This window comes from Megascapheus bottae, chromosome 2 (assembly GCF_031878675.1).
Source record: "Megascapheus bottae isolate mThoBot1 chromosome 2, mThoBot2.hap1, whole genome shotgun sequence".
Classification (NCBI taxonomy): domain Eukaryota; kingdom Metazoa; phylum Chordata; class Mammalia; order Rodentia; family Geomyidae; genus Megascapheus; species Megascapheus bottae.
Window position 1 is genome coordinate 15785651 of NC_143510.1, and position 21682 is coordinate 15807332.

General features: G+C 38.6%; 1 protein-coding gene across 2 annotated transcripts in view; it reads right to left on the bottom strand.

Moving 5' to 3' along the window:
• Window positions 1–21682, bottom strand: part of Cacna2d3 (calcium voltage-gated channel auxiliary subunit alpha2delta 3) — an 846818-nt gene that overhangs the window by 311356 nt on the left and 513780 nt on the right. For both annotated transcript variants that reach the window (XM_090320869.1, XM_090320861.1), the window contains exon 12: window positions 3717–3795. In XM_090320869.1, the coding sequence (XP_090176995.1) occupies window positions 3717–3795 (79 nt within the window). The remainder of the gene's footprint in view (window positions 1–3716; window positions 3796–21682) is intronic.

The following is a 21682-nucleotide window of genomic DNA, read 5'->3' on the forward strand; positions in this document are numbered from 1 at the left end:
GAAGAAAAGCATAGGGAGAGGCTGATTGTGGTAGGGAAGGAAATAACTGGATTTGGACAGGAAGAAGAGCCACACTATGAAATCCACAGCCCATCCCACTGGACAGCTACCATTATTTCCTAGGATTTTCCAAGTCGCTGTACTCAGAATTTAGAAAACTTAAAGGTTATATTCTCTTCACCCCAACAATAAAATAAATTTTTTAAAAAGAAATCTTCAAGGTTATATTTTATAGCCAGGCCCTGAGTTAACTAAATTGTCTTCAAAAGGATACTTCAAAGATTCTTATAAACAATGACTAAAGCTAAATTATGGTGCAGTATTAGTTGATGAAGACAAAACTTCAATTTGAGTAATTTTCATCAGCTGGTAAAAACAATAACCCATGACTAAATGCACACTAGCTGATGGGAAGAACCCCATTCTGGTGTAACTGGAATAACAACATTTCTTTTAAATTTAAAAAATGGAAATGAACTCTTTTTCCAAGACCACAGAATACAGGAAAAAAAATTGGGAAAATGCAGCTCACTCAAATTTTCAAATGCCACCAAAGTTCCAAACTGTAAGCAGGACCTAAAACTCAGAGGAAATCTGGAATTTAACTCAATCTCCCTTACCAATGTCTATGTTCCTCCTCTATTTTCCCTTGAAATGAGGCCAAACACTTTACCATGCGATGAGCAGAATTATTGATCCCTTCTCATGAGGTAAACCAGCCAATACAGTAAATTATAGAATGTGTTATTTTAGAGCTTCAAGGAAATATTAAAGACCTGTGCAGCTCTTCCTTTTTGATGTGAAGAAATTAAATCTTGCTTAAAAGGTTTTTTTGAAACTCTGGCAAAAGGGGGAAAACAGGAAAAAAAGAATCAGAAAAAGTAAAAAAAGCTTCTTGTTTCCATTTTGATAAGAATCCTTATATAAGATCATATGTGTATAGCTACTGAACCCGAACCCTTACTATCCTCTCCTAAGAGTATTCTCTTTTGGTTCCACTGTGTGAATGTTTAGAGTCCTGTTTCATTTAACATGTTCAAGTGAATTTTTTTGTCTTTTACTATCCATCGGATTTACTGTACCTTTTGTCTTGTCTGTAACTTAATCTGATTTGGGGAAGAGAAGGGGAAGCACAGAAATGGTGGGACAAAGGCTACAGTAATTCAGCACACTAGACATTATGTTGGAAATGAATTATATATCTGTGGGGAGAAGGGGGTTGGGAGGCAAAAAAAACACTGGGAGAAAATAAGGGAGGGAATGACACTGTTTAAAAAGAAATGTACTCAATTCCTGACTTATGTAACTGCAACCCCTCTGTACATCAACATTACAATAATTTTTAAAAGATTTTTCTAAATAGAAGAAAATTAAAGTGCAAGGCCCTGAGTTTAAATCTTAGTACTGAAAGATAGACAGGAAGAAAGAGTGACAGGGAGAGAGGAAGTAAGATAACAACAATAACAAAAATAATGCTATATACAAGTGAAGAAAAACCAAAATATGCCAGGTATCAGTGGCTCACACCTGTAATTGTAGATATTTATGAGGTTGAGATTTGAGGATAGAAGTTTGAAGCTGGCCTAGGTAAAAGAAGTAGAGCTGTGGCAGGAAGAGAGAGAGAGAGAGAGAGGAGAGAGAGAGAGAGAGAGGAGAGAGAGAGAGAGAGAGAGAGAGAGAGAGAGAGAGAGAGAGAGAGAGAGAGAGAGAGAGAGAGAGAGAGAGAGAGAGAACATAAAAACAAAAATACACCTCCCAATCTTTCAAGGGACCCAACCTTCCTTCCCTCTCAAGATTCTGAGTCATTTCCTTTCCACAACTTTTTTTTTTAATTTCAGGGAGCAACTTTAGTTATATGCAACTAAAATAACTTTTTCTGCTGTCTCCAAAACTGCAGTAAAGACCTACAAACCTTTCATTGATTCCTCTTTCGTCTAAACACTAAGTTTTATGATGGCTGGCTTAGGAGACCAATAAATGAATCCATCAATATTAACTACTATATGACATGCCATACCTTTCTTTGTTAGGACTAACAGTTAGTTTACCTATTTTTCAAACATTAAAGGAAATCTATACTCTGAGTAATATTCAAGCTGGGCTCTGTTAGAGCAGCCAAGATGAAGTAAGCGTACAAAGCTGTTCTTGGGGGAGCCTGTGATATCAACACAAGGAACATGTAAGGTACTTGTAAGCCAGGGCTGAGCTAAAGGCTTTGCTTTCATGACTATTATGTGTATTTCATGCCTATAATTGGTATTGGGCTGGCATTGTCACTGCTCGTCTGTTGGTGACATACTGAGGTCCACATAGTTTGTGTAACTTTCGGTGGATGGTGGAGGCTGGGTTTGAAATCTGGGGAGCTGGGAATCTACTATTGTCTTGGCATGTTTTATCTTCCTGGATCTGAAGTAAAATGAAAAAGAACTCCTTATTAAACTGGAAAGCATGTGGCTTCCCTTCCTATTATGTTTCAGCATTGTGCAAAATGGCCACAATAGTTACCAACAATGCATCATATACCTAGAAATTCTAAGTGTTCTCATCACAAACAAATGGTAAATATAGGAGGCAATGTATATTTTAACTACCTTAATTTGGCCTGTTCACCATGTATGTATTTATGTGTATATATGATATACATATATATTATATATATACATTGAATTGTACAACATTGAATTATACAACATGTTTTGTCAATTACAAAAGCAAAAAACTCGAAAGAACTACTTTTATCACCCCCATTAATGATATTAGAGTCCTGGGTAGATTAAATTTAACTAAGTCATATGGGGAAATGTCAGGAATTTCTGTGGCTTGATACACAGGGTTGTCATGTAACAGTTTATCCTACCTAGGATGTAGATGGTGAGGGCAGCATCTCTCAGCTATTTTCGTTTGAAACATGGAACCTCTGTATTTCCAGTATCAGAAGAGAGCATGAACATCCCATACTAGCCCCTAAATGTCTTAGTCCAGAATACCTCTAGCTAAGTTCCCTCAGAGTGTAGCACCCAGATTGAGTCTCAACATCCTGCCTTCCTGCTGGGTATGGTGAGAGAAGATTTACAGTTAGTTTGTCTCTGCCATAGAAATTCTCCCAAGACTACACGACTACTAAACAACAGAGTGAAGAGACTTAATCACTCCACTTGACGGTATTGTCAAAATTTATGTACACATTTTGGAAAGAACTGTTATAGATCAATTAGTCATCAAGTAGAAATAGATATCAGAGTCATAGCCTATTATCTTTCACATGAAGAAGCTAAAAATTATGGTCTTATTTTAAGTAGAGAGTAGAATAATGGTTATTACAGGACAAGAAAGGCAGAGGCAGGGATTTAGAAAGGCTGGGTAACAGGTATAAAAATCCAGCTAAAGAGGAGAATTAAATTCCAGAATTCTATAGTACATTAGGGCATGCTTCATTTAATGTATATTTAAAAATAGTGGGGAGAGATTTTGAAAATCCTCAGCATGAAGAAATGATAAATATCTGAGGTGATGGGTATACTAGTGCTCTAATTTGATTACTGTACATGGTGTATGTGTGCCAAAGTATCACCTTGTACCCCAAGAATATGGGAAATTACTGGCTGTCCATTAAAATATTGTAGCCTTCTCTTACCGTTCTCAGATTCTTTATATCTTTTTCTAACTCGACACATACAAAGGCAGTGATCAGAGTAGAACATGCCAAGGAGACCCACCTTTGTTGGCACAGGCCATCCATTTGAGGTTATCTGCAAAAGCAGCCTCTCGTCCAATGAGGTACGTGAAGATGCGAACCTAAAAAGCAAGGCAGACACAGGGTGAGAACTATCCTGCAGGGCCACATACACGCCTCATACACATGGGCTCTACCTCTTTAATGCTCCAAGCTTCCCATCTGCAGGCATATGTTTAAGATGTTTGAAGTAAAGTAGGCTAGAAATATATTCGGAAGAAGGGCCTTTGATCTTTGAAGCCATATGGCACTGGTGGTAGTTGTTTTTCGGTGTGCAACTCACGAAAGAGGAGGAGGATGACTTGAAAGGGGACACTGGCAGTGTCACATGCCTGGGTTTTCTCCACATATGGATGAGATCATCCAGGTCTGGACTGAATCTCTATTTTCTTCCTTCTTTCAGGAAAGTCGGCATGCTCTTATTGAAAGTGAAAATGCCCAGGAAAGACTCTAGACATTTTCTCCACTGCAGAACGTAGGCTGCAGGCACTTTCCTACCATCTGCAGGGGCCGGTGTGATTGTAGAAGATAATCAACTGGAAAGGGGATGCACAGTCTGTGGCCAGGAGACAACTGGGTGCTTTCTCTAGTTATGCTAAGATTTGGGTTCCCACAGCGCTGAGAACATCTGTGCCATCCTGACTCTCTCATTTTCTATTGCTTTCTCAGCACTCACTAGTCCAGAGCTCTGCCCACCTCCCCAAGTATTTGATGGTTAGATGGGAGAAAGATAAAGAATTAAAACAGCAATAGAGATGATGAATAGAATTAAAGTTTATTGTAGGTATATATTACATTAAATATTCATTATATATTACAATAAGCCTTTTGTATCATTTTTAAAAGACTAAACCTTTAAACCATGTCATCAAATTTAAAATGATATATGGGTCAAACAATGTAGTCCAAACCAATCTCCTGATAGGCAAGTGTAGTCCTTTGTGACTGAGCTGAACAAAGATATGGCATTAAATGCTTAACTAGAACATGAAAGGCTTGACCAGTCTCAGCTGATATCCTCTGAGTTCGGCCACTGCAGTTCTTCCAGTGCCTTGGCTACAATTCTGGCTAACTGGTGTCTGGTAGAGTTATGTCCGGGAGGCTAACTTCCTTCACCAGACTATCTTCTGTGAAAAGATAGGAGCCTGTCTCTCTCACATACATCTTCCTGGAACACAGGACTTGGGATATCACAACTCAATACACAAATGAATGAAAATATATAGTCTTATAGCAGCCTGTACAATAAAGATTTGGCTTTAATTCTGAATACCTCATCTAGATATAGTAACTGGAAAGCTTCTGGTGATTGTAAATGCACACTTCGGTGAAGCAGCCTTAGGCTTTCCCTGTCCACATTATAGAAGGAGTCATTCCATTCTCTGCAGCTCCAGTGCAGGAACTTCCTGGGTGCTAGATGATGAGTGATGGATATGCTATTGCTCTAATTTGACCACTGTACCATGTGTATGTCAAAAATATTCCCCTGTATCCCAAGAATATGTGCAACTACTGTTTGTCAATTGAACTATTGGAGCTTTCTCTTACAGTTCTCATTTTTTAATATATTTTCCTAATTCTGCACATGTAAGTGTATGTGTAGACATTTCAGAGCCAGGCCTTTGATTAGCTTTGCTACCTAGGTGACTTCCATATTATTCCCATGAGAGTCCCATTTTGGAGCAAGGGGATAATTCTTAACCACTGAGAGATTCTGCCCTTTCTTAGAAAAAAATAAGCAGTATGAAATCTCATACGCACAAAACTGGTTACCACTGACCTGCCTTCGAAACATACACAAAGAAATCAGCCATTTCTGTTCATTTTCTCTGCCTAGCAACTGTCTATATGTAGATGAACATCTCTGTTTAAGGGAGAAATCAAGACCCTGTTCAGTAAAGTTTCATCAAGGTCTAATTTCATGGAAGAGGTCTTCCATCCAAGACATTGACATTGAGGTCATCTCTCACACTTCTGGAGAGGCTCACACTGCCAATACAGTTGATCTCACTCAGCTCTAAGTCCACTTAAATCATCACCTATGGGAACTAGAACTAGAGTATAGCCTCTTAAAATCTATTTGGTGCTTATTCACAAACCATCCTTAATTTCAAATATAAGGCCTCCAAAAAGGAAAACACTAGATTGATATAATTATATCTGTATTGTCTCTAACCCAATAAGAAAGTATCAGTATAACTCTTAGAAAGCCAGGAGTCTATCTTTGGAGCTAGAGTCCCAGGACAACGCAGCCCAAGGTTAGTGGCGTGTGCCAGCCCACTCTGCTATCCAGATGAGGAAGTTTAGTATAAAACAGTCCTCTTTTGGAGGCAAATCTAAAATCCCAAAACAATGGGTTGAATCACTGGAAAAACGTCTACAATTCCTAATTTAAAAGATGGCAACTGACTTGGAAAACCAGTAGGAGAGTGCCAACCTTCAGATCAGAGATGATTGCTCAAAAATTGTGTTAAAAAACAGCCATAATCATAAAAAACCAGCACCATATCCCCATACTATCACCCCTCTATGCCTCCACAATCACTATCCATGGGTCAGGTACTATGCTAAGGGATTTATAGGCATCATATTTATTTTGTTGGTTTATACCTTATTTTATTGTTTTACAAGAACTAATTAGAATCCCATTTAATATTTGCAGTTATGTGCAATTCCTGGCTCCTAGTAGACTGATCTCTTTATCTGAGACAGGACAGAAATGATTTGTTACATCTCAACTTATAAAATAAACATCATCAAATAAAATAGGCTTATGCTCGATATGTTCCAACTGATCACAAAAGAAAAGTGACTTTAAAGTGTAAAACATTTTACAGAGTAATTTCACAATAACTACAGCATTTTATATTTATAAGTTTTTTGACTGAATAATTCTCTACCTAGGCATTTATCTTATTGCCAGGATTACAGACAAAATTCATATGGAGATGAACAGTTAACAACAATGGCATAAAGTGGCAGAACACTGAAGAGAATATATCTCCTAGATACCCCCAAATTCACATATTTGTAAATATATAGTGATAAAAGTATAAAAATATTTAATCTCATTATCATAATAGTCAACAATAAAACTTTAACTTTCTTGATGGTTAACTGGCCAAAGAAATTAAAGTATATTTGGGTAGTAGGATATTATGCAGCTCTTTATTCATCCTTTATGATTTGGTCAAGGGAAAAAAGCAAGTTGTAGGCTATTTTATAGCTAAAAAATACTGTTTTTCCTTAAGGAAGACTCACTTTTTACTAACCTTTTATATCTTTTAGTCATAGAGTGGTTGTACAAAGAACATCAGACCCCATTATTGCTCTAATAATTAAAGCTAATTTTGAATGAGAAGAAAGGAATGACACTGTAATTTTTATATGGCAGTATGAAAGATAAACCCAAAAGTGGTTCAAATAACAGGACAGATGATATAAAGAAAACATGAAGTCCAGGCATTGTTCAGCTGAGCAACACAAATTTCCTCCCTATCAGATTCTATAACCTGATGAATTCTATTTCAACTATTTGAGGCTTTTTTCCCTAAGAAGCTGCTTTTCTGATGTGGTAAGGAGCCAGATATAGGGTATTCCTGAAATTCAAGGGCACATACAGATAGATACTCGTAGGCAAGAGTCACACTTCAATGTAGGTCAGGCCAGTTGTCAGGATGTACCAAGGACTCATCCTCATGTCCAGAAAGCATTGCCCCCATTAGCAGGAAACAGGCATTAAAAAATAAAACAGCCTATATCAATCTTGTCTCTTGTATCAAGTTTGTCTCTTCTTTAAGTTTGAATGATTTCTCAATGTTCTACAAACCCAATTAGGCTTCATAAAACATTTGGATATAGATTTTCAAAGTTCAAATTCACTTTCTTTAATCTACTTAGTATAAAATTTCACAAAGAAAACAAAACCTCAATCCACTTCCCTTAAACACCCCCTCCCATCAAAAATTAAACTTGTTATTCAGGTAAATGAATCCCATGAGAAACTCATAGGCACCATTCCTCTGTACCGTCACTGAACGTGGAGTGAAATTGCCAAGTCTGATGTAACCACTGCTTTCATTATTTCACCCACTGAAGTAGGAGAAGGGAAGTGACTGTTAGGAAGATGCTAATACAATGTCAACAAGCTCCAGTAAAGGCTGTTGCCTGTTCCACAATAACCAAGGGGAGGAGCAAATTGTTCTCACCTATCGCCTGTCACTCGATTGCAGACCATATTCCCATGGATAGATACCAAGTGAACTATCACACATACTTTACATTTTCTTGAGTGTAAAGAGTAATAAATGGTAAATTCATATATAATTTGTATTTGTTGGATAAAAGACTTGTGAAGAAAACAAAGCAGGGTAAAGTGATGGAGAGGGAAAGAAATGAAAGAAGGATTTGGACAGAAAGGTGGTAGGAAAGAAGAGACCTGCTACATGCCTTTTGGGAAAAGGCTCCATGGGAAGGTAACAAATGTCACAAAGTCACTGAAATGGGGATGCTGAAGTAATGGTGAAGAGGCCACTCTAAAAGGAGGTCAGTAACTCAAAAGCAGTGTTAGGGACCAAACTGGAGAATCAATAATGAGCATCAGACCCCAGAAGGCCACCATTAAGAGCATGGGTTTTATAGCAAGAGCAGAACCACAGAAGGGATCAAGTAGAAGCTGGCTATGGGGTGACACAGAACATAAAGAGGTCATTGTAACCACAATGTGGGCCACAGACCAGCAACTGTGTTCAAACTAATTCTCTACTTCACTTTTCTCATGTTCTTATAATTTGAATCAACCAGGTCCAACCTAAGAGTCATTCAATCACATCCTCTAGAATTCTAGTGTCAAGACAAGTTTAAGAAATCATGGCCTTAGAGATGTTAAGGTATCAACAGAGGTACTACATCAGAAGCCACTTTAGTTTCCAGATAAGAAGTGACATTGGTTCTGTGCAGTGTTAAGAGTTCTCTGATGTCCCTAAGCACCACAACTACCAGGGCCTTAAAGCAATGCTAAAGATGGAGCCCTAGCACCTGTCCTCCAAAATTTCAGGTTAAGGTGCCAGGATACCTTGAACTTTCTCAAGACTAGCGCTCTACCACTGGAGCCACAACATCACTTTTGGCTTTTTTTTCCCTGTGTATGTGGTACCAAGGAAATGAACCCAGAGCTTTGTGAATTCTAGGCAAACACTCTACCACTAGGCTACACTCCAGGCCCAAGGGTACCTATTTTTAAGTCTCCTAGGGAGATCTGATACAAGTGGCCTAAAGCCAAAAGCACTGAGGAGTTACCACCAAGAACATGGAGTTAAGGAATTACCCCCAAGAACATGTAGCCTAAGTGAAAAAGCACGGACCTAGGAAGTCAAAAATTACTGAAGCCACGTCCAGAAAGTTATTCATATAGATTTCTTAAGGGAAAACTTAAGGAAATTCACACTCATCTGTGGCTAAAAATAATAGAGCTGTATAAAGAAATTTGTGTCGTCAAAAGAAGGTATGAGCATCAGATACTACCCAGCAAGCAGGGCCAGCTCACTGCATTTTCTTCTTTTCCAAAGAAAGGGCAGGCATGTGCCTGCTTCTCTGAACCTGCCACACTGGGTCTTCACACAATATTGCTCCTGGAAATTATATTAAATCCCCCATGCTCCCAGATGTAGCAGAAATAGCTCAAGGACAGAGCTCTTACAAGCTTTCAAATAACTGTAGCCTATGATTTTTTATAAAGAAAAATGAGGGCAATTTTTAATTTCAAAATATAATCTAAACAAATCTATTACTTTAACCTTTAAAAAACATGCAGTGCGTGTGAATTATGCATGTAAATGACATTTGCTCCATGATTCATGCAGTAAGTATGGTTACTGCTCACATTCATAGCTTGTAAATTTTAATTCCGTGAACTGGCAGCTTCCAATTGGATGGATAAGTGGAAGTATCTTTATGAATTTTCATTTGTGTAGATCTCCTTTCATTTGTGTAGAAATTTTATTCCCTAAAATATCTCCAGGGTATCTCAAAATGATGAGCCATTTCAGCTTTTAAACCAGTTCTCCTGACACCTATTTATTTTAAAGTTAATTTGATACTACTGAAATATTCTTTACCAAAATATAGCTAAAACATTTCTATTGTTATTTGCCTATTTCTAAGAATGCAGGAAGATATTTTTAATAAAATATCTACTCTAAGCAGACAATGAGGACTAGAAGTGATTATTCACAAAAATGCTTCATCAATCACTGCCAATATTTATCTTCATAAAAATGCTATGAGAGTAGAGATAGCTCAAAGAAGAGTAACTCCACAGGAAACAGTTATATTGAGCAGGCTGCTTTAATCTAGAAACCATCATGCTCATAATGAAAGGAGAAACATCCTTATCTAGAGGACGAGAGAGGCAACTTAGGTAGCACTGCCCTGAAAAGCAATAAAATGGGATAAATTGAATTAGGTTACAAAAGTAATAAAGTTTCAACAAATGAATATCATAGATCCTTGTGAAAAATGAACTGTCATTTTGGCAATGCTGTAAGCTTCTGTGTAAGCTCTTTTCTCCCAATCACAAATGACTGATACCTCATGTGTGATGCTGAAAATATACCAATTCTGAAAAAATAGTTATTTCCAATTTTTCTGCCTAGGATGAAGAAATTTGCATTCCTTGGCTACATGCTTTATCAAGGTAAAAAGGAGAGGTGTGTGATCAGTAGTTAAGAGTTCATCCCTATGGTTAGGGGGAAAAGATCACTCACTATTTAATGGAGCAGTAATAGCCTGACTATAAGCATCCTGAAAGTGGGTGACACAATTGGGTAGTGCAGGTCAGCTGCCCTCATTCAGGAGGAACAGCCAATATGTTGGTCTGGTCTTTCTGCTCTCTGTATTTAGGGCTCAGATGTCTGGGGCCTTGTTAACCTGGAAGGGTGCCTGTCTCCTAGGGGATAGCTCATTTCTGGAGACAGAAAACAATGCTTGCTCAATCCATAGCTCACAGATTCCACTAATCTTTTCATCTAGGATATTCCTGGATTCCTCTAACATACCAGGCCAATACCAGGGCCAGGCACCAGTCAGCTGACAGCTCTATGCACCAGTCCTTGATGTAGCAATTCCCAGTATTCAATGCTAAAGCTGCCTGCTTTGCTACACTTTTTTCCTTGGAAACCTCAATAAAGGCTTTGTCTCTGCAGTTCTCTCTCCCTCTGCCCATGACTCTCACCTCTGTGCTTCTTTGTGTGGCCGCTTTACTATTTGGCATGCTTCCTGGGTCTTTAAAATTACAAATTAAATGAACCTCTTCCTTCATGACCATCTTTGTACTGTCTGTGTGCTTTACTGACATGAATTCTGGGACCGTTTGGAACAACCAGAAATCAGGAGACCTGGGTTCTACCTGAGTCCATTTCCACATCTACTAGCTTGGTGATCTTGATCAAGCTGTTCAATATCTCAGAGCTGAGTTTTCACCACCTCTAATCTACCATGTGACTCACCCATCCCTGCCTTGTGATCAACAACAAGTGAGATAATACCAGAAGAAAGGACATCAGTGAGTTCCAGGAACAAGAATTGCATTCCACTTGTGTTCCATACAACTTACTAGACAACATAGTAGTCTATCCATAAACTTTTCTCTTAGTGTTCCTCAAGGTTTAGTTGAAGAGGAAAGTGACTATGGAGGGTAGAGTGGGATTTTTTTCTAGAAGAGGCATTTGACAAGTCAACACTGTATTTGCCATTACCAAAGAAAATGGGACAAGGGAATGATACTTCCAAAAGCAGATAACGCCAAGTAGTATAATGATTACATTCTATTAACCATTAGAGAGTCCAAAGATCCAATGACAATTTGGCAAAAGCTACATATTTTATACTATCTTATGACTTTTCAGTGCTCTCTATTCAAGATTTTAAAGATTTGTGAGATTTAGGCTACCTTCTTTACCAAGTCCCAGACTGAAACAAACTCTTCTGATCCCAGGCTAAGAGCCCGTATGTAAGATATGTCGAATAATCTGCACTGTAAATTCCTCACTAACAAAATTCTTTGTATAACCAAAGTAGGCTCTTTCAAGGAAAGTGCTCACCAAATTGAGAGAGGTTTGTTTATGCATTCATTCTTCGATGATTGGGAGAGTACTTGATATTGGCTACCCACAATCAGATCACAAAGAGTCACATCGGGAAGGAGTTGTTACATGGGGGCACAAGAGAAGACTGAAGATCTGGAAGAGACCAGGCATCTCTTCAAAACTTGGGTTTTTATGCTGCCCATCATGTCAAGGAGACTGTATCACCAAATTTTAAAAAGCAAAAATGGGAAGTTCAGTACAGATTCCCAGCTGACTCAGTTTTTAATCCACAGAACCAGAACTCAAAAACTTGTTCATAAACAAATAAAAACCCATGTCTGTTGACACAAACCCATCTTCAAGCATCAGGCTGCTGCCTACAGGCACAGGCTAGGATTTGCCTGGCTGGGGAGCCCTTCTTTATTTCTCTTATCCCTCCAGACATGAGAAGATGAAGTATAGAGTTATTTCCTCCCAGACATGTTCTTCTGTCTGGAGTCAACATGAAGAACAAAGACCAACTTACACATACTAAAATGATCAAACTAAGCAAAACAGATGAGGAAAATTCATTTACTATTAAACTAGGTAAACTATTGGTGCAACAAACTCCTATGTCTTCCCATTGCCTCTGGAATACTCTACATTCCAGCCTCCTCATCCTCTGAGATGCCCAGAGAGACTCAGAAACCCAACAAACATGCTTTAGGGTTTTCCATTCACTTTTCTCATAACCTGGGATAACTTGCACAAAAATGATCACATCTTGACGTTAGTGACTCTGCTCCCAGAGGAAACTGTTCATGGAAATCTCTCCTCTGTTTCTACACTCAGTAACAACAAGAGGATGGATGATATTGTTTAGTGGAAAGTGGGGTCAAGGAGGTGCACAGTTGAGCAGAACACAGGGTCACAAAACAGGGTTAATAAGGAGAAGCACCTCTTTTCAGAACATGGGACTTCCTCAAATAACTTGGAAGAAATTGGGAGACGATTTGAATTCTATAAATTGTAAAAAAGGTATACTTCCTAGAACTCAAATGCAGGGAAATTTGGTAAGTAATCTGGATAAATTAAAATTTGGCAAACAGGAAATCATTCTAAGAAGAGATCTCATCTTAAAGCTTCTCATGCCTGGGCTCTAAAGAGATTTAAAAAATCAAAAGTTCACGAAGGTATGGAGCTTGAAGATAAGAGCTGGCTGGATCTCTCTGCACTTCAGAGGCAGGATCCTCTTTTATACAAATATTCTCCCCAAGTTTGTCTCCTTTTACCTCCAAGAATGGGGCATAAGTCAAAATTCCTTTAACCTTGGACACACACATGGTGTCCTTGTGATTTTGTTTTTCTTTGATTTGTGCTGGTACTACAACTTGAACCGGAGGCCTTGAGCTCTTGCTTGGCTTCTTTGCTCAAAGCTGACTCCCTACTATTTGAGCCACAACTCTACTTTTGGCCATTTGGCACTTAATGGGAGATAAACATCTCTCAGATTTGTCTATTTGAGCTGGTTCTGAACCATGATCCACTGATCTCAAAGGATCCTGACAGACAGCTAGTATTACAGGCATGAGCCACCAGCATTTGGCTTCTCTTGATGATTTTACTGGTTGTAGGGCAAAGCCTCAGTAAGCAGTAACATGCCTTAGATAGACTGCCCCTTTGAGGACTGCCAAAGCAGCAGCAGCAGCAGCAGCAGCAGGTTATAAGTCAAAGATTCTGGAGTTTGGAATTTTGCCCAAGTCATTATCAAGCTCATTAAAATCAACAGCTGTTGTGGAGTTTAAGATAGCACCATTGCTTCTTCCCAAGGTTCCTATCACTTCTACTTTCCCAACCAGTCCTCCCTGTCACTAAGAATTTTCCAAAATAGAAAAATAGCAGTTTATGCTTTCACTTCACCTACCACTTTCTGGGACTTTCTGCTTTGAGGAACATCAAGTGCTCATCACACAACAGAACGTTATTGAGGACCGTGTTCACTCCATCTTACCTGCCACAGTTTCAAAAGGCAAGCAGGTAGCAGCAGGGCTCCTGGAAGGATTGCTGGAACATCAGAATCACTTGGGGAGTTTGGGCAGTTTACCTCCCTGCCCTCACACTTGCCCAAAAATATATCAGATTCCTACTCCATGATTAAACACACACACACACACACACTTTGGGAAACAAATCTTTCATGGTCTTTTCCCATGAAATGAAAATGATACAGTCTTGAGATATATGTTTTATGGAATGAGGAAGGCGCAGAGTGATGATGCTTCAAAGTTATGTATATATGAATAATGCTGTTACTGGCTACTCTTCTAAAAGCTCCTCCAGACTACTCTTGCTTATTACAAGTTCCCCTTTTACTCTCAACTTCTGCATAGTGATTAGTATGATCTATACTTATTTGTCAGCTGGTTTTATTCTTTTCTCCCCTTGACCCCTCAAGAAAAATGTAACTTCATGATGAAGATATATCAGTTTTGTTCACTATTTCTTCAACTCCTAATCCAATACCTGGCTCATAGCAGCTATCTCCAAATATTTTGTCTGATAAATGAATTAATGTGAATTAATGAATGTGATAAGTGAATTAATGATATTTCAGACAAATGCCTGAGAATAATCTGTATTCTACATGGAATAAGAACATGGAAAAAGCAAATAGAGGGATTAAATGGGCACCGGACTGTGAATGGTAAATGTTATACCAGGTAGTACTGGTGTTGTACCAGGTCGTGCGACTGCCTTGAGATGATAAAGAGTTGAACCAACTAAAGTTTCGAGGGTAGAACTTGCCCATGCTTTCACAACAGTTAAATGATAGCTATGGGCTTTTTTTTTAAGGTATATTCTATTCATTGAATCTCTACACTCTGAGAGAATTCCACAGCAGGACACATGACGTTCATCGGCAGGTGACAGGGGAAACACCCACAGTATAAAACACAGAGGCCAAAATGTTCACTATAGCTTTTCAGCACACATATAAAAAGCTGTGGATATTTTTTGTTTGCTTTTGTTATCAAATTTAAAATGGTTAAAGGCAAAAAAATGTATGGGAAAATTGCCTCTTTGCTGGCCAGAACATAAATTGGAAGAGATTTTCTGAAAATAACTTAGCCACATCTTTCAAATATTTAAAATGTGTGTAACCTTTGATACAGTTATTCCACTTACAGGAAATGAACCCAGTGAAACATATGTGTGTGTGTGTGTGTGTGTGTGTGTATCTATAAATAAGACCTTTCATAATAGGCAAAAATCACTGAATAATCACAGAAGTTGATATTTTCAAGCAACTTCCATAAACTTTTGCCATTGCAAAAAAATGGAAAAGTTGATACTTAGAAAGGGAAGGGTAAAAAAACAGTATGATGAGATAGAGGATAAAGTAGTGATATTTACAAGACAATATGTTGGAAATGAAGGTTAAAACTTGAGAGGGGGTGGGGGGCAGGATGGGAAGAAAACATGGGAAGGGTAACAATGTTCAAGTATTAATATAGTCACTATCTTACAAATGTAACCGTAACCTCTCTGTATCTGACAATAAAATATAATGTAGAAGACATCACTATATGAAAATAGATTCCAAAATAGTATACATTCCAATCCCATTTAGTTAAAAATATATATTGGAAAAATGATACCTGTAGGTTAAGGTAATTATTGCCATGCTTTCTGTGTGTTACCTTATTTTAATTCCTAGGATATATTTAAAAAAACAAATTTTCTATAACAAATATATAAAACTTTCTTTAATTTTTGTGAGCAAGTTCTAAGGTTTGAATTCAAGACCTTGGTGCTTTTCTTGAGCATTTTTGCTTTTGTTTTCTTTCCTTCTTTGTTTTTGCCAGTTTTGGGACTTGAACTCAGGGCCTGGACACTGTACTTGAGCTTTCTCAAGGCTAGCATTTTACTACTTGAGCCACAGCACCACTTTTGGCTACTTGTGTGTATGTGGCATTGAGGAATCGAACTCAGGGCTCCATGCATGTTAGGCAAGCACTCTATCCTTGGCCCCCATTGTTTTCTCAGTGTTCTACCACTTGATCCATAGATCTACTTCTGGCTTGTTGCTGTTTTGGTGATTAATCAGAGGTCAGAGTCTCATGGACTTTCCTAGCTTTGAACTGTAATGCTCAGATCTTAGCCTTTTGAGTAGCGAGGAATACAAACCTAAACCACCACTGCCTGGCCTATAAAACTTTCTCATAAGAAAAGGACTGTCTTTAAGGAAAAGACAGCTCTCCCTCCTGTTCCACTTAACACTATGTATAGGGCATCTGGGTGTCAGGTTCTATACAGATAGGGGTATAATGGTGACCAATCCTGTATTCCACATGCAGGAGGTACAAGTGGTAATATGCACCACTGACAGACAAGGGCAGATATGGAGGAATAGAAGCACAGGTTATAGAGATGCTATACTGTGAAATAAGATTTTAAAAATGTTCAAGTGCAAATTAATTAGAAACAATACCAATCCATAGTGCCTCGATAACAGGTTAGGCCAATAGCTATGTGAAGAATTGCCCGGAATTCTTGTGAACAAATAGACAAGTCCTCATTAATTCATGAAGAGGAATTATTTTCATGGAATTTCAACTTCATTTTAGTTTGTGTTTCTATCTTTTGGAAAACATGTGGCTTGAAGGGTATCTTTAGCTGTAGGAATAAATGTGGGTTCTTCAGACACTGCAGCAGAGCATCCCACATGTAAATCTTTTGGAAGGCTCCGTGTCCATCTCTCAGGTCTTAAAGGCATTACAGAGCAAATGTTTTGTAAACCACAAAAAGTGTTGGAGGTATCCAGCAAGTTGTATGCCTATAGAAGCCTGGCTAAGACAGGTGGAGAAAATGATTAAACCAATAACAACAATACACTTTGCACTATATTTTGGTTAATACAGTATATTTTTTTATCTTTTAGGGGTCAAAGAAAAGAGAGAAAAATGTTAGAATGTACTCCCAGTTGGTCCTGTGACTAAGACCTTGGGAAGGACTACACAGAGTGGCCTAGGGGCTACAACTCAAGTCTTACAGCTATAGGCCCCAGGCCAGCCTCTTGTTTCAGCAGATAATGAGTTTGGCAATCTCTGATAGTCTTTTCTGGAAGCTAGTCCCCATCTCAGAAATTCCATAATGCATGATATAATTCAATACACCTGGCAGACTCACTATGAGTTCCCTCTTTTGTTATGTAATAGTCCAAAGGAAAGCCGAGGGTGGTTAATGCTCTGACAACCAGCTATTATCACCCACAGCAAGCATTTTCAAAGGATATTACCATCAGAAACCATTTTGTAATAACTGGCAACTGGAAGCCAGTGTCACAAACTTGTGTGGCCTCAGAGTTGCCGTTTAGTTTACACAGCTCTGCAGAGGATTTCAGCACCAAGTGAAACCACCTGGGCAATGATGGATCTCATGAGCCAAGAAAATCATGTCTGAAAGATTCATGCCTCAGAATCAGCCCTTGGAATCTTTCTATGTTGCTATGACACTTTATCTTTTGCCCCATCTTTTCCCTTTCATATGATTCTGGCTTCTAAGAGCTTGCCTCCAGAGAAGATACCGTAGTCCTGGGGGTGTTTGTGTCTGCAGATCTGGCTAGAGAATGTGGGTGAAGAAACCAGGGAGAGCCATCATAAGATTGACCCTACAAAATGCCTTTTTGGATATGCACGCCCTGGCTTAAGGGAATCCCACTCCAGGAAGTAAGTTCAGTTGGATATGACAAGAAAAGAATAAGTTACTATCCTCAGCACACCTTATTTAACACAACACTACCCCATTACTCAGTCAGCTTAGCCTAGCCTCACAGGAGATTTCCTTTTAGATAGCACTTTTGTTAGACATAAATCCTCTTCTTAAAAAAAAAAATAGCCTACAAATAAGATATCTCCTTAGGACAGTTCTCAGTAATGAACTTGTATCATCTAAACTCAAGCTCCAGATTCTGAAACATCAAGAAGGTGGGATTTTTTTTTTCATGTCACTGCTATGATAAAAATCAGAGTTCTTTGTACTTTTACGCAGATTTCATAAATCCCAGCTGTTTGAACTTGGGCAACAGTGTTCACTGATGAAATTAAATCGACATCATCTCCCTTTATCTTGACAGTTCAGACGACTGGAGGCAAATACAGCTCTGGCTGTCAGGTTAGGACAGTCAGTGTGAAAATTATTATACTGCCTTTAAGTTTATCTTTGATTAAAAATTAAATTTAACTTCCTCTTTATCATTTTCCATACTCCAACAACATGCATGTGTTCTCCAAGTTAAATCAAGATGAGCTAAATATTTAATACCCTGTTCTAATTAGCTACAACTGTTACCTGATTTCTCTCTGTAAATGAATGTGAAAGGACCTGGGAGGCCTAACGTTAACCTTCATCTACTCTCGTTATAGGAGAGAAATTACAGGCTCTAATTAGATGCTTCAAATTGCAAAGAAATAGACTTTTCATAACCAGCTTATTAAAATCCTAGGGCCCCTTTGGGATTGGGCAAATTGCTTCTACTCTGAGCTGCTTATCCTGCTACAACAGTGTACAGAAGACTCGTGCTGTCTGCCTTACAAAGCTCATATTTCTCCCAAATTAATAAGTACGCAAATTATTCCAGCTGCCCTCTTGGCACAAGGAAAAATTGAAAATCTATGACTGCCAAGTGATGTGGGAAATTCAGATGCTAAATAAAATCCGCTTAAGGGGACACAGCTGCTGAGGTGCCTATTTACATTAAAATTACTAAATCCATGAACACAGAACCAATGTCCTAGAATAGTTAAACAGTGTTCAACACTTGGGCTCTCAGTGTGCAAGGGTTCCCTACAATGAGTCAGACATGTAAGTCTTTGTTTTGTTTTGTTCTTTTTGCCAAATGGCTTTTCTCCCCTGGGATGGATCTCTAGGGATCTCAAGGGGAGAAACAATGGAGACAATCCCTAGTGAGTTCTCACTCTGGGGAGCTCTGATCAGTTTTCCTCACGGTGATGTCTAAGTACAATTCAGCCAGGGCTTCATTCTTACTGAGAGTCAAATCTGATATTTCAGGATTCTCTCTTCTGGATTCTGACCACTTCTTCAAGGATTCACATAAAATGCTGACCACTAAGATGCAGACACTTGAGGGAATGTCTCTGCCATATGGTGGGTGCTGAATAATCTACTGATACTGAAAGAAGGAGAAATATGGGGAATAGTTGGGAAAAAGAACAGGATATGGAGGAGATCCAAGCAACTATTCTTTGGACACTCATTCATATGAAGCTAACTTTCCATACCCCAAATTTAACACACTAAAAGATTTTATTCAAAAGTCTCCCATATCTCTAAGCATGATCAATGACCGGATCCTGATCGATAATTCTAAACCTAAGCTCAAAGGCTGAACTTCATCCAGACACATGTGTCAACTGCATGTACCCTCAAACAACTCTCAAAGTAATTCTTGGATCACCAGAGAATGTATCAGCCATGACCATCTTTTCTTGATAATTTCTAAGTAGAGGTGTTTTTTTTTTTAATAAGAATCAAAAGTTTATAACCTGGGTACTGAGTGGCTAATTAGAAGATACTGTTTTGTTTACTGTCCTGAGTGCTTAACATTGTTCAAAACATTGTTTACTGCCCTGAGTGCTTAACATTGTTCAAATCATGCAAAACTATGGGGTGATGTCATCAAAAAGATCAGGCCCTCGGGAAACAGATGAGGATTCTATAAACACTCTTCACTCTTGAATACATAGCCTAAACAGAATGCTTCCTCTTCCTATTGAAGAAAACTGGCACCAAATGACAGTTTAAAATCAGAAAAAGCCATGTGAACATCAACCCACAAACATTTGAAGATGATTAAGGAAAAAGACATAAATAAAGATAAGAAGGGAAATGATGTTTTTTTAGAATGAAGGAAAAGCTCTTCATACAGAAAAAACCTAACACAGAGTCAATTTCAATTACACGGTGATGCTGTTGATCTATACCATGGCTCTGCACATTTTGCTTACGTTCATGTTTGTCCAAATACCTGAGTATCTCCATGGAACAGTTGCTTCATTTAATATCTGAGAACTTGAACATTTTATCACACAGCCCTAGAACTGAGGGTCCAGCTAAAATCCCAAAATTTTGGCAAAGTGAGGTTTATACATATTTCCAAGGATAGTATCACTCTGTGCCAATAAAGACCAATTCTCCAAAATCTTTACTGCTTCCTTCATCAGGACACTGACTCTTTGAGGGCCTGATGATCTCTAGACAGGTTCTAAATCAAATGTAAAATCAGTACAGGTTTGATAAATAGGTCAGGAGAACTATGAATGAAAAGGATGTAGAATCAAGTATCAACTGCCTGTACTTACTAATAACAGCAATAGGCTCACACTCAGCATAAAAATGCCCAAGACTCCAGCTATCCATCTCAGAAGGCAACATGAATATTTGTGTGATGTTGTATCTTTCCTAATTATTAGGAAGCACTGATAATCTGGGAGTGAAAAGGTACATATATATCAGTATGGACAAGTATTTAGAGCTCCATAATCACACAGAATCACATGACAGGTTTACATGCAATCAGTGATTAACTTCTAAGATGTTTTATCGCATTGGTTCTCACATGATAATGACCATCCCAGCACTGTATCGCAGATCAAATGCACTGACTGTCTTTAAAAGTATACTTCCCTATCTTTCATCGTAAGGACACTGTGACTTGCTCTCCTGACAGTTTTAATCTAGAAAATCCACCAAAAATATGTGTTTACAGAGAATTTCAATTAATTTTGTTTCAGTAATGCAGTGATGCTTGTAGAGAGGTCTGACAACGCATAGCCAGGAGTCAGCTTCACCATGGCTCATGAAATATTCTCTTTTAATCTAATGTATCCCCATGAGGAAAGGAACGTCCAAAACTGCTCACTCCCATTAGGCATGTCCTCACATCTCCAAGCTCTCACTGCCTTTCGAGCCATCCTAGAACACTGAAAGCAGAGGCAATCAGTCATTCACAGGCACATTTTCTGAGCACTGCCATGGCTTCTACAGGTGAGTTTCACCTGCAAGTCAGGTGCCCTGAAGGATGCCTCCTGTCTCCCTCATCACAATCCCTTCAGCATCTTGAACCATAAACTCGAACACATTTATGTGGAAAGAGCTGGACTCAATCGCTAACGTGGGAATGATGCGGGGGTAGATTGAGACTTTCTAAAGTTCGCAAGCATATTCAGTAAATAAATATATAAAGATCCTCTATAAGCATTGAGAGAACTGCATGTGGCGGTATAGAGATAGAGGCAGTGCTGCCAGTGCCAGTGTGTGGATGGAAGAAAGCTGGCACTTTTCTGACAAGTTGTTCATCAACAAATCCTCACTACCCAATGGCAGAATCCCACCTCCATTGTCAAACAAATTTTACAATTCAATTAGCAAGGATAAACTGGGAATACTGTGAATTAGGTGTTGTCATTATCAATGCTAAGTCTTAGGACTTTCAATAGTTTCCCACTACCTAGTAAGACAGCAGAAACCACAGACACACAGACAGACAAACAGACAGATACACACACACACACACACACACACACACACACACACACACACACACACACTTCGAGATAAAAACCAGCAACCAGGAAGTAAGGCAGCAAACTCTAAAGTAATTTTGAGGCAGAAAGCCGTACATATATCCTATACCATTTTTTTCCCACCATGGTATTTGCCAATTCATGAGCCAAGACTTGAAAATCAAATGGAACTCAGCAGTCTAGAATTAGAGATAGCCTTAGGAAATCAGAGACAAAAATTGGGTTGGGGGATAGAAAAGCAGTAAAATTTTAAAGAATAGGGAACTCTAAAGAAGTAC